The sequence below is a fragment of the Dendropsophus ebraccatus genome, chromosome 2 (assembly GCF_027789765.1).
Source record: "Dendropsophus ebraccatus isolate aDenEbr1 chromosome 2, aDenEbr1.pat, whole genome shotgun sequence".
NCBI lineage: Eukaryota > Metazoa > Chordata > Amphibia > Anura > Hylidae > Dendropsophus > Dendropsophus ebraccatus.
In genome coordinates, this window is record NC_091455.1 from 110,879,551 (window position 1) to 110,894,593 (window position 15,043).

Genomic DNA, 15,043 nt, shown 5'->3' on the forward strand with positions numbered 1-15,043 from the left:
TGGGTAAAAGCACCATAAATCCCCAGATATTCTGTCTGTCAGAACAGAGATGCCAATCAAACTTGCATGTGGTGAGTGACAATTTTATTTCATTTGCCATGCATTTCCAGTGCCTTGTGGCTTCTTTCATCAGGCATATTGTGCAAAACAAAAAGTGTGACATTTTATAATAAATCATTAATTGGTGATTCTATTCCGGGTCACCAATCAATCATTTATTATAAAATGCAATGCACCCAAAACGTGTTGCACACAAAAAAAATGTCAATATTCAACTGCACGTTTTATTGGCATCTCTGGAATCTCTGCCAGATGGAATATTGAGGGATTTCTGCTGGATACTCACCATTTCCTCTGCATCCGGCTACTTCTATATTTTGGTTCAACTAACAGTTAATCAGCTTGGTACACTGTTATAAATCTGCCACATTGGAAGCCATTTAGGTTTGCATGTCCAAAGAATTAGACATTAAACAAAAAATAAATAAATAAATAGAAAAAAACACAAACACTTTTACTGAGCTGTAAAACAGCCTCTTTATAGCTAAAAAAATATTGCCTAAAATATATTTTTAGTTCTATCTCGTGGTTTAGGTAAACAGTTGATGAATATCATGAAAAACACAGTGTACACTGCTTTGCAGTCCGTACTAATAAATGGGGGATTCACAAAAAATATAGCCTGGCAGCACAAACCTGGTAACACATTCTTTTTAATTAGCTAATGAACAAAATAGTAAAACTTTTCACATCACTGAGCAGCTAAGGCAAAACCTACAGATATTCTGATAATGCAGTTTTCAGATTTTTAATCGATACAAAATAAAATTATTCACATCTATAATAAGCAATAGTACTGTTAAAAAACTTGTAGCAATTCAAGGGTACTTGTCATTAGGAATCTGGTGTCTCTCCTGCCACTGTAAGTAAGTTCTGGGTGAGAGCCCTATTCCTATTAAATTTGGCTCATAAAAAGGGATCTCACCCAGCATGGTGATATCTATAGTTTCCCAATCTTATAGCTGGAGCGATAAACAGCATTTCTCTGGGGGTTTTGCCCACGACCTTTATATGCAACCTTATCCTCACAATCTTATCATATTAGAGTCAATTTGAAATATAAGCTGCCTACCAGTAGTAACACTCTAGGTAGAATGTAACTAAGTCGAAAGAACTTCTCTCCAGAGCTATAAGCCGTTACACCAGGAGTGCTTAAATTACTTTTCCTGATCAGTAGCATTTGTTTTCTAAGCGAAAACAAAAATCAGATCTGACTTTGTAAATTACATTGGGCACAGATATGAAGGTGCACTTTTACTAGAAACAATTGGAACACATCGCAGAGGCATAGCCATAATTATTAAGCAATTGCTCAAAAAGTATGTTGTATTTCCAGCATATAGATTACTGCGGTTTGTACTTCAAGGAAAAAAATCTCTTAAACATTCTACTTATTATAGAGAAAACAGATGACCATCCACTACTTTTTTTTTTTTGTGCATAATGTTGAGTGTTTCAGGGTGATTGACTCATCAGTCTTTGGGAAAAGCAATTCACATTGTAATGGAAGAAAGAGCTTTGATGCCCACCAGGTGTAAAGGAAAAAAAAAACTATTACTAATAAATAACACATTTTCTTTCTACTTTCCATTGTACGTTATGAGTTATATTGATCATGTGCAGACGGCACATTACTTCAAACAAAGTAGTAAGTGGGACTTTCATCACCACGGGAATCATTCTGTTTTATATGTAATTAGCAACAAAGTGCGTCATCTGAGCCAAGGTATTGAAAGATAGCTTGTATTCAACCAGCGCATTTCTGACCCTTTGCTAGGATCTTTACAAGAATACACGAGGCTTTATTTTAATTAGTGGATATTAACAAGCCGTCTGGCATTGCGGTAATATGAATACTTTAGGCTAGGATGTAAAGAGGTAATAACATACTGTATGCAGTACATCTTCAAGTCTTATGTAACTTATTGTTTATCAGTGCACAACATTAAAAGACTTCCCTCAGACAGGGATTTTATTTTCTAGCAGTTTATCCCTTGTTTTTTTTTTTTTTTTTTACTATCACGTCAGGGTATGATGTTCTTAATAGTGTGTTTTTTTTAACTTCTGCTCTGAGTACACCCTTAAAGGGGTATTCTCAGCTGCCAAACTTACCCCTTCTGGACTGCTTTCACTTCCTGCTTTGGGTGGAGGATGGGCACCTATACAGCCATTGACTGTTCTAGCTAGCAGCACTGTGCTCTGCTATGCCAGGTCACAAGATTCTGCTCATAAAGGCCCGCCTTGTGCTTCGTCTAGCCCTCTAACTATATGTACTTCTGAGGAGCACATTTATATGTGACTCTGTCATTGACAGATTGAGGAGCCACTGGCATTTTGCCTTTGGCCACAAAAGGCTGTTCTCTCCCCCAGCACTGTAGTGCACCAGTGATGTCAACAGTGCTACAGCCTTGCAGCAGGTAAGTAAAGTTTTTCTTTGTATTTTTATTTCAATTACAGAGAGGGATGCCTCCATGGGGGTGGGGGTGGGGGGATTGTAGTAAACTGGAATGGTGCTTCTTACTGCCAGGGGGCACCAATATGTGGGGTGCTGCTTAATGTCAGGGGCATGCTTCCATGGGGCTTGGGGGGCTAACTACCATGCCTACCATGAATGTAAAGGGGGTGCTGGTATCTACCAGGTGGATGCCTATATTGGGGTAAAGGGCTAACTACTGGGGAGCAGATATCTACTGGGATCCACTGGCTGGTAATTTAGATTAACTACAGGGGGGCCTAATTTAGGCAATACAGTCTACTGGGAGGGAGATGACTCTAATTATCATGGGGAATACTATGAAATGAGAGGATTACCTCTAGGGAGTTCTACCTACTGGAGTGAGATAACCTACAAGGGGGATTACTACCTTCTGGTGTGGTGGAAGAGTTCAACTACTATATGAGGGTCTGTCTTTTATATGAGGCACAGGGGCGAGCTTATTTACTACATGAAAGTGCAGATGGAGCCTTTATTGGGCCCAGATACTAAATGGGAAAAAAAAGTAGGCTCTTTTACAGTGTGGAGCAATATAGTATTAAAACTTGGCTCCATTGACTTCATTCAAACAGAGCTGCACTACCACACACCAACTGAGGAAAGGATAACCGCTTTAAATTTTACATGGTTATATATGTGAAATGCAGAAAGCCTCTTACAATGCTCGTAATCCTTAATGAGTAATGTAGCAGAATATACTCTTTTTTTATTCAAAAAGCATTGTCATCCGCTGAGATTCCCTATGGGTAAAATAATTGGATGGAAGCCAGCTCACTCTCCCCTCTAGGCTGAACACTTAGCTATGCCTCTGTTGTAAGAATACCCCTTTAGGCTATATTTCCACAAAGTATTTTTGCCAGTATTTTGCAACCAAAACCACACTGCTGAAATTAAATGGATAGCTGCCATTTAATGGCAAATAATGTCCGTTGTTTTATAATAACAGCAATTATTTGTCATTAAATGGTGACCATCCACTCAATTTGAACAGCGGGTTTTTAATCCACCTCTGGTTTTGGTTGCAAAATACTGAGTAAAAATACTGTGTGGTTTCCTAATATGTTTTTTAGTTTCCTAAGGGTATGTGCACACTATGGAATCTGTGCGGATTTGGGGTGGATGGCTGATTTTATTTTTGAGAATATCATTGAAGCTATGGGTCAGACGGAACTTCAAGTGGAGTCCGCTGTGCAGACTCCGCTTGAAAGTTCTGTGTGTATTCTGTAGTGTGCACATGCCCTAATATACTTTGTGTTTCAATTTGTAAGTCAGTGAGTGAAAACATTCTTCCTTACATGAAAACTTATTTTTGACAGCCATGTGGTTATGGTTGTTTCCAATGTAGACAATCCTCTCTGCACTAAACACCCTGACATGGAGGCTGATACAGTTTAACTGACCTGCCACATAGTAACAGAAATATTAAAACAGGATAAAGGTTTTTATTCATTATGCATTCATTGCACAAATAATTGTTTATAATTAATATAACTATAACAAAAGCTATTTTGAACACAGTTTTCTTAAATGTTTTTAAAACCTCAAAAGCATGTTTGTTTTTTTATACATTTTTTCTTTGTCTACTGTTACAGCTCAAAGTAATTTAAACACTTGCATAACATGTGAACAATCATTTAAACCCTTCTATGGAAAATTCAATTAGTACTATGTTCATATATAAAGAAAGATGGCTAAATTTGGCACTGGGCTTAATTCACACCACATTAACATACAGTGCAGCACAATGCAAGTTAATGGGGGTGTTACAAATTCATTTTATAGTACATACAACATGAAAATGATGCAGATCCTAGGCTTGCTCTATCTAATGAAGATATTTCACCCATGTTTCCCTGCCCTTACCCACTCTCCCTCCCATGTTCTAATCCCCTGATCCATTTTCTGATAATCTAATCTTTTGGAACTAATCTAAGCTTTTCATAGCTGAGAGGTTATAGAACACATTGATATTCCATTATAATGCTAGTAACAGCAGCATGTGAACATATATCTTTTAAGCAATTAAAAAATAGTTTTTTAAATAATTAAAAGTCATACTCACCGAAATCAAAACTGAATCTATTCTACCATGGATACTAAATGCACCTTAGTTATCACACTGGCCAATGCTGCGTTTACACAGAACGATTATAGTGCAAATTTGCACAATAACGATAAAATTTGAATGATAATCGTACGTGTAAATGCAACGAACGATCGAACGACGAGCGAGAAATCGTTCATTTTGATTTTTGAACATGTTCTTAAATCATCGTTCGCAAAAAAATGTGTGAGATATGTGTGAGATAGGCTTAAGCGATGGCAAAATGAATTTTCCGTACGATATATCGTTCCGTTTAAACGCTGATCGTTATATAAGAAAAATCATTACTTCGAAGTCGTTAATCGTACGATCGGGCAAATTATACCGTGTAAAGGTAGCACTAGATTTACTAATTTCTGCTTGTTTTCACTTGCTGAGTGGCAGGCTTGTTTTACCCTCTTTCTAGTATTATTTAACCCCTTAGAGACGAAGCCATTTTTCATAATGACACACTTAATTTTTCCATAAAATATGCTGTGAAACCAAATAAGTATTTGTGCAGTGAAATAAAAAAAAAAAAAAATTGATTTAATTTGCCCTATGGTAAAACATGTTAACTATGTTCCTCAAATTAGTACAGTTACACTGATAGGCAAGGTATATAACTTATATATTACTGCTTTAAAAAAAATAAAAAAAACTTAAAAAATGTGTTTAACCTCCTCTGGCTCTGCCTCCACTATCCCTGATGCTGCAGCAACGTTAATTTACAATCCAGGATAACACAGGCGCAGAAGCTGCGCCTGTGTCATCCGCAGCGGGTCCCAGCTTTTAGTGATAACCGGGGGAACCCGCCGCAACTCTCAGCTCCGGAGCTGCGCTCCAGTGCTGAGAGTTAACCTTATAGATACTGCGGTCAGGATGACCGCAGCATTTATAGGGCTTCTAACAGAGAATTCTACCTCTCGAGAGGGAGAATTATCTGTCCGGTGTCCATCGGGGCTATGCAAAGTGATCGCAGAGCCCCGATGGTAGCCATGGAAACCAGAAGCTTCAGGCTCCAGGGGAGGGAGATAAGGCAGGGTGTGCGCCGTGAGCGCGGCCAAGCCCTTGTGCACTCTGCCCCCTCCCCTCTCTCCCCTGCCACTGTCACAAGATTGTGACAGCGGCAGGGGACAGAGTAGAGAGGGCAGACATAGGGACATCAGCTTATGGGATCATTAAAAAACGACCTTGGAATTGATGCATCAATGACCCCAGGTCGTGAAAGGGTTAAAATTGCTCTATTTTGATCCTTTTATTCTTTTGATCTATGGAAATATTTTAGGTGTAATTTTTGTGCCATAATCTGTAGATTTTTGGATATCTTGCTTGCATAAATGCAACTTTCTGATAACTTTTTATTCAAAATTTTCAGAATATGAAGTAACAAAAAAAATCAACAATTTTGTAATTTGGTGGGTTTTTGAGCTTAGATTGGATTTTCTTATATTTATTTACTTTTACGCTAATTTGTAGTCCCCCTGGGGTCCCCTATGATCAATACCATGATGGCTCAAAGGGATCAATGCTGTACATATGTACTGCATTGATCTTTGTTATCTGAACTCAATTGCCTCAGGCTGCTGCAGACAGCCTGAAGTCATTAAAGATCCAGGACTGCATTGGGAATCAGAAAAGGACCTGGGCAGTAAGTATAACCGATCAGCTTGCCACAATTGCATTGCAGAAAGCTGATCCCCTCACTGTACCACCAGGGATGGCTTTTACAAGCCATTTAGATGCCACTTTTGGTTTTGACAGTTACATTTAGGGTAGCTTCACACGTACCGTATCGCTGCATTTTTAACGGTGCGTTTTTAACGCTGCGTCTTTAACGCTGCGTTTTTGGTGCGATTTTTACATACGAGTTTTGATTTTCACGTGAAAATCATGTGAAAATCAAAACGCGCATGTAAAAAATGCAGCAAAAACGCAGCATTAAAGACGCACCGTTAAAAACGCAGCAATACGGTACGTGTGAAGCTACCCTTAAATGGTTAATTAGCCGACAAAGTGATCAGGCCGCGCTAGCTAATAGCAGCTGGGAGTGGCACAATGCAGAGAGGGCTGACGTTATGAGTTCTCTCTGAACCTCCCCTTGGGGACTCCATGTTGTACCAAGTCATGAGTCACTTAAAGTGACACTGTCATTTGTGAAAACGTTTGAGATTTGAGTTGAGTTCTGATCATTCTGGAGAATCGGCTGGGAGAAGACTGTCCTCTTCCGGCTCCGTGTCACATGATCAGTCTGGCTGCAACTGATTGCCTATGTATGTCTAGCCAGAATGATATCATGTGACCACGCTTAGCGCAGTCTTCTCCCAGTCTTCTTGATCAGTACAGGTCGGAACACTCTGACCCAGACCAATCAAAACTTTTAAAATGTCTCTATGATATGTCAAAAGTTTTTACAAACAACAGTGACACTTTAAGGGTTTAATATTCCAAACTTTGAGTGTGTCCTCGGGTTTTCTTTACATCTCCTATTGGTGCGTTTTGCGGCAAATTGTAACCACCTGTGTCACAAAAGCCAAATATTCGGGTTTAGCCGAACCTGAACTTTTGGCAAGTTTGCTCATCACTAGTTATAATCAATTCTGGTAGTTATCCTACACCGCGTGTACACTGCAGTTCAATTTGGCCTTGACTTCAAATGAACGCCTTAAATAGAGTATGGCTCTATTTTTACCTCAAAATTACGGCTGCATTTTCCCATTATGTTAAAGCAACTCTGTACCCACAATCTGACCCCCCAAACCACTTGTACCTTTGGATACCTGCTTTTAATCCAAGATCTGTCCTGGGGTCCATTTGGCAGGTGATGCAGTTATTGTCCTAAAAAATAACTTTAAAACTTGCAGCCCCATGCATGGCCAGCATGGCCTAGATTGTGTATGCATTAGGCTGGCACAACCTCTCTGTCCCTCCTCCCCACCCTCTTCATCATTAGGAATGCTCCAGGCAGATTGTCTTCTATTCCCCACCTGTGTCAGCCGGGCTCAAGGGCTGGATCGTTAAGTCACCTGTGCAATGTTCAGCATGGAGAAAATGTTCCAGTGGCATTCCTAATGATGAAGAGGGTGGGGAGGAGGGACGGAGGGGTGGTGCAAAGTTAGGGCACAGATATTCTAAGCCACGCCCGTTGGGCACGGGGCTGCAAGTTTAAAAGTTGTTTTTTAGGACAATAACTGCATCACCTGCCGAACGGACAGATCTTGGCCGAAAAGCAGCTATCTGAAGGTACAAGTGGTTCAAGGTGGGGGTGGGGGGTCATATTGTGGATACAGAGTCACTTTAATGTGTATAAATATAGTCTAATGGTAAGTTTTTATTGGTTAAGAAGGGGATTACAACATTAAACATTGTAAATGTTTGTTTAATTATATAAAAATGAATACAAATAGAAATCAAGAACGCAGATGGTAAACACTTATGGGGAGATTTATCAAACTGGTGTAAAATAGAATTGTCTTAGTTGCCCCTAGGTACCAATCCGATTCCACTTTTCATTCCTCACAGTTTCTTTGAAAAATGAAAGGTGGAAGCTGATTGGTCACTAGGGGACACTAAGACAATTCTACTTTACACCAGTTTGATAAATCGCCCCCTTACGGTTTTATTTTATATTATCACTTTAAAAACCCCATGATAATATAGTGAATATATCTTTTATGGGAACATATTTTTTTTATCCATATAACAAAGGTCTACTAGCATCTTCTAGCAAGCTCAGACAGGCTGTAAATATACTCTATAGACATATACTGTACTGTCTGAGTGAATCACAGTTATGACTTCCTATAGTTTAGTAAAAAAAAAAAAAAAAAAAATATATATATATATATATATATATATATATATATATATATATATATTTATATATATTATTAGAATGATGGTTGGTAATAAAATATTCGTTAAGTTTAAAAATCCTGTCATATACATACAACAAATTACAAGATCCAAGCATGGAGACACTGAGTGCATCACCGATCAAAGTGACAGTGTATCCCAGAATGATGAAGCAATTTCTCACACATTACAGCATTTATCACCTATCAGTTATATATTCAAATTGAATTTACTGCTTGTCAGTTAGGTTAGCATGATAAATTATTTTTCATGCAGGGGAATATAACTTTCAAGTATAAAGCCTTGCATTAAATACCAAATAAAAAGCCTATTTGTAGAAAATAACATCTCTTCCCAAGTCTTGCTCACAAAAGTAATTGAAAAAGGAAAGTTTATTGCCAGTTTTGTCTATTGCCAGTTTTGTCTTTTTATTATTAAAATAAATGTTGTAAAATCTTTGCGTGAAATGTAAAACTTATAAATGATCCTACATTTTTATTCTTCATTCGCCCAGTTCTTTAAAAATTGTACATGGTGGAAATAATATTAGCATTATTTTAACTAGGTTTCTCTTTCGTAAGGATGGGACATGTCTCAATATAGATAAGGACAAAGGTTATGATGTGCAATGGCAAAACTGTAAAATCTATAAATGAAATATTTTAATGTAAGTACTATGCATAGACAGACTGACCATTAAAAAAATGGTCAAAGTACATAAAGATGGCATAATCAAGAGGTGGATATCACTTGAATTAATTAAAAGAGTTGATTCCCTATTATGCCACTGATCATACATCTTTGGTACTTTGCTGGTTAAGCTTCTTACAGTGCTTGCCATGACATCTCTGACTCCATATGTAAACATCTGTCATAGTCCCCTGCACATCTCATTTTAAAGATCAAATCTCCCTAACTGTACATGTAAATAGAAAGGAAAGAGAAAAGGTTTCCTGAGAAACATTCCTTCTGTCATGATTGCATCCTGTTTGGCCTCTAGAGTAGATCTTAGATGAAGTGCAATGGATCTTAGTCCTCTTATTTTAGCCCCAGCCAAAAATTATTCATTAGAAAAAGAAACAGGTAGGTCCAACTAAGTCATTTTAGTAAGATGCTAATTTTCCAAAATATTATGTAGTTTGGGTCATACATTGCCACAAACCTTTCAATAAAGGTTGTATACTATAAGAAATGTTGCACTATATTCTAGTCCTCAATTTACCAGGCTCTTTTCTACTCTATCACACAAATTTATTATTCAATTATAAATTAGGTTTAAAAAATGGTTGTAAATCCATCTCAAGATTACCATTAGTATCAGGTTTTACACTGGTCATGGAAATCTATGGAGAGGAAAGGTGGTCAGATGAGTTAGCTGCAGAGTGAGACAGAAAGAGATGCCCGGTCCAGCTTTAAAGTTGGTACCCTATGTCTTGCATAAAGTGTGTTACACTATGCTGTGTCGTGACAGTGTAACAAAGGGCTCTGTGGAAACTACACTTTAGATAGTAAGCTAGGAATTCTTTATGCATGTTTAACTTACTGTCAGTGGATTACCATGGCAGGGTCCTGTAAGTCTAACTTTAGGAATCCCCCAATTGTACTACAGCAAGCCAACATTTCTGTACACAATATTGACTCCCTGCCAACTGCTTAGTGCCATAGGATTTCCCAGGCAGAGTGTTTTTGGTGTACAGTGCACCAAACTGTAATTTCTGCGTCTGCCCAGAAATTCCTATGGCACTATCTAAGTCATTGGAAGAAGACCAGACTTCTTTAGCTTAAAAAAATGATGGGGAAGCAGGGGGTGTAGTTTAAGCCATCCGATATTACCCACTGCTATGCTGGGATTTAACGTTAGCCTCTCAAACTGCTAATGCTAAGCTCCCCTTATTATTCCAGTACCCTCCATCACAATGGTAACTGGAAGAGCCAGGTACCAGCAGGATGGTAAAAAAAATATATCTTCCAGATTTTGGGCAGTAGCAGGCTGGTATAATTAGGCTGGTAAATGACAAAATAAATATTTCTTCCCATCTTGTTAGTCATAGATTGTGTAGTAGATCAATGACAGTAGATTCATGACAGAGAAGCCCTGCTTTTAGGACACTGTCCACCAACTTTTAAAATATTTTTTTACAGCCAAAAGAAGGAGCACACAATGATTATTTTTGCAATTTGCATCAGCCATTGTGGCTGTTAGTTATGTGAATGCCATCCGTGCATCACCCACACAAAATTATATGTAAATCTGATGCCCAATGATAAGAGCCCTTAACATTCTCAAGAATGAGGACTGATGCCTATGAGAACTGTCAAAGAGGGTTCTTGATTATCCCCAGTAGCTCCCATAGGCAATGCACAGTACAGCGGTTCCTGTGTGGGATTGCTGCTGTATTCTGCCAGGAGCTTTAAGTCACCTTATTAAGATTCTAGGTTGGGGGTACCAGCAGTTAGCCCCAAGCGATCATACATTTATCCTTTAACCTAATCATATACTTATCCCCTGTCTTAATGTGTCAACCAGTTTTAGCCAGGACACAGTGTTCATAGTTTATACTCTGGTAGACCTAAACCCTATCATTATGTAGATGACTAATTAATTGAATGACTGCCATGTAATAAGACAGGTCTTACCCTAGGACACTTAAACACGGCAGTATTATTGTCAATAAGAATAGGTGCAGATATTTCTGTTATATCTGTTATAAATGTATAATAGTTGACAAATACTATTGCAAACTACTAGTATTGCGTATGGCAGTACACCAAACTACTGCCATATGCTAGAAAGCTCGTGGATATTCCCAGCAACAATACATCACTAAGGGATTAGATTTGAAAGTAAAACAACTCCTTTAAAACTTTTAAAAAAGAGAAAGATTAAATCTAAAATCTAATACATTGCTATTTGGTGCTTGCCTTGGTTTGCTCTAGTTATTAAATATAGGTACTGTTCGAAATGTAAAAAGGATATATTTAGAACCTGCAAGTAAACTAGTGAGGTGAACAAATTACATGAATTACATTAATCTATTCCACAAATTAGTTTCCAACACATACATATACTAATGTCATTGCTGCTGATATAGAAAGAGCTATTCAGAATAGCAGAATAGCAGAGGAAATATATGTAGACCTTCTGTCCTCTCATAGTCCTTGTGAAGCCAGGTTCTCACGCCTGACAAGAAAGTTTAAGTGTAGCTATATGTTTAAAAATCATCTTTTTATAATCCATCCTGAAAGTGTCACCAAGATGGTACCAAGGATTCCCGTGCCCTAGGTCTGCTACACCTCTCTGCTCTTGTCTCTCTCCCTTCTTCATTGTAGAAAGTCAACTAGCCTGGACTTTTTCAAGTTGCTTGTTTAAAATTCCATGTCAGTGCCACAGCAAGACAGGCAAGTAAAGCAGGACAGGCACACTGACACTTCTAAAGTTGTCCCGTACTTCTTCTGAGGCTGTGAGCCTGCGCTGTCTTATTCACTCAGCACTGTGAGAGATACAGGCTGTCAGTTATTCTCTCTGTGCGTGTACTGCAGCAATGACAAGACCGAGCCCTAGTCAAGCAGGCTTTGAAACCAGTGATGTTATAAAGTCCAGGCAGAGGGCATTGTAATAGTGGGGCTTGGCAGAATAGTGAATCTTAGCAGGCCTTGGGTAGGGAATTCTAGGCCCCACCTCTTTGAAACTGTCACTAGAGATTGAAAAATGATAATAAAACCACAGAAAGTCTCTTTGAAGGTATGTCCAGACACTGTATACTAACACCTACACTACTGTAGCAGTATACATATAAAAAGAACTCAATATAATAAAAGGAACACTAAAACTAATCTGACAAAATAATACAAGAGATAAGTAGATTGTGTGATGGCTATAGAATGCATTATATGTTTCTTTCAACCTCTAGCTACTGATAAAAACAAAAAGAAGCTAAGCTTAAGCAGCTTAATTAACAGCTACATAAAAGATATAGCATTAAACATCTTAACTACAGCATATGCCACCCACGGCCATGTGTTGTGTTCACTGATCCTTTCTGTAACACATTATTTCCATGATCAGTGGATCAGTGGATATTTCTGCAAAGTAATTGCCTGAGAGCATGTACCATTTATAACTCTAACCTAACATTGTAAACTATGGTTTCAGCTTCAATTTTAACAAAGATCCGATGCCCTAGTAGTGTTAAGCTGCTTATCCTGTATATGCTGGATTCCATGTTCATCGTTTTAACAAATAACTGCTGATGTTGATAATCATATAATATGAAGGAGGCTTTGATAACAAGTACATCATGCAGTCAGACGGCTATTAAACAGCTGACCTCTTTCCTTTGTGTTTTGCAGCTTCATTCTGACTTGGACAAGGGTGTTGGATCAGTAAAATATACCCTCTTGGGTGATGGAGCTGGAACAGTTTTTACAATTGATGACACTACAGGTGATATCCATGCCATTAAGAGTCTGGACAGAGAAGAAAAACCATTCTACACACTACGAGCGCAAGCTGTGGATATAGTTACTGGAAAACCAGTGGAGCCAGAATCTGAATTCATTATCAAAGTTCAGGACATTAATGATAATGAACCAAAGTTTTTGGATGGCCCTTATGTTGCCAATGTTCCCGAAATGTCTCCAGTTGGTAAGTAAAAAAAAAAAAAAAAAAAAAAAAGAGAGAGAATTAAGAGGGAGATTTCTCAAACATGGTGTAAAGTGAAACTGTCTCAGTTGCCCCTAGCAACCAATGAGATTCCACGTTTTATTCCTCACAGACTCTTTGGAAAATAAAAAGTAGAACCTGATTGGTTGCTAGGGGCAACTGAGACAGTTTCACTTTACACCATGTTTGAGAAATCTCCCCCTAAGTGTTTGTCCTGCCTGGGGTAATAATCACTATCACCCCAAGATATATAACTATAATATACTGTTATCATGAATAGTATTGGCTTTAGCATATGTTTTGCTTTATTCACCCCTAAAGCTGTATTGGTTACAGCTCCCTGGCTCCTCCCACTCTCTGTAGACAACATATCATCCTATAGTGTTACAGGAGCCTTTTCAGGGACTAGAAATTGCTGAATCTGATGCACTGGTGGTCCAGCTGCACCACAGACTTACCGTACAGAATCCTTGCCTGTGTCTCCCTGCCTGTTCAGTTCTTTCTCTTGTTGTGTGCTGATGAGATGCTGAATGCTGAGATGAGACTCAGGTGACTGTTGCTGGTGTAGAGTAGCCATTTGTACTGCACTGCTGTTCAAACTGTTATCTTTAAGGGTGTCTTCACACGTACCGGATCCGCAGTGGATTTCACATTGCCATTTTGCAGTGAAATCCACTTGCAGATCTAGTGCCTGTTCATCCATATGGGAATACATACTCCGCTGCGGATCCGGTACGTGTGAAGGCACCCTTAAGCAGAAAATGGCCTCTGCCAAGATGACCACCAGCTTATAAGCAACTTATGACATCTCCTCCTATGTGAATCCTAATTGGCTATGGGGCACTCCTGCCAGTGCCAGATATCCTGGTCATATGACTTCCCTTCGTCCCTGTTTTCCTGCTGTGCAGTGTAGCCAGCACCTCTTTTACAAAGTTTTCCACAATGAACCGGCAAAAGTCTTGGTTCAACCTGAAATTGAACTCGGGTTTGGACAGTTCTGTTTGCTCATCTCTATACCTCACTACACTACAATTCTGTCTCCAGTTATTCCAAAAAATAGTTGTGCACAAAATGTATTGTGTAAAGATAACTGACAGCATGCATATACATATATCTGTATTGCCAGTTTCCCATTGTCGATCACACAAGCAGTGCATACATACCTTCCATGCTGCTCTGTGATCTGATACGTTCTTAAAAAATGTTCTTTATCCCCATGTTGACAGTATCACTGAGGTGTGTCTACACCCAGCCCACACAGCTTCTGCTCTCTCTGCTCTCTGGCTGATCAGTAGCGGATTATAATAGGTATTGTCTCCTGGCTACAGTTCTGCTATGATTTTCAAAAAAATTGCAGTTTTACACAAATCAGGGCATTATGACATTATCTATCCTGTAGTATAAGCACCACACTCATACTACCCATGGCTTGAGGTGCAGTTTTGCAATATGAGCCACCTGACAGAGATCACTGTTAGCTTTAAAAAGTAACTTTTACTATAAGCATAATATACAGTATACTCAGATAATAGAAACACATTGGGAGGCATTTATTAAGTCCGGCGTTTTTTACGCCGGACGTAAAAATGCCCCCGCAGCTCCGGCGCTACGGAGATTTATGTAGAGGCGGACTGCCTCTACATAAATCCCGTGCGCGCCGTTGCGCACCGCCGAAAACCTACGCCAGCTGAGGACTGGAGTAGGTTTTCGGCTTACATTTTGGCGGAACGGATGGTAAATCGCGCGGACTCTGAGTCCGCGCCCTCCGTTCCGCCCACTTTCCGCCCCTTCTCCGCCCCCTTTCCGCCCCCTGGCGTACTCGGCGGAAAGTGCCGATTTGCGAATATTTTATTCGCAAATCCGCCATTTTTGAACAAAAAAAGACGCA

The 15,043-nt window shown here is 39.0% G+C and overlaps 1 protein-coding gene across 2 annotated transcripts in view; it reads left to right on the plus strand.

Annotated features, from left to right (window-relative positions):
* The window catches only part of LOC138784620 (cadherin-12-like), a 198,256-nt gene that overhangs the window by 51,009 nt on the left and 132,204 nt on the right, over positions 1-15,043 (plus strand). For both annotated transcript variants that reach the window (XM_069960242.1, XM_069960243.1), the window contains exon 2: positions 12,843-13,137. In XM_069960242.1, the coding sequence (XP_069816343.1) occupies positions 12,843-13,137 (295 nt within the window). The remainder of the gene's footprint in view (positions 1-12,842; positions 13,138-15,043) is intronic.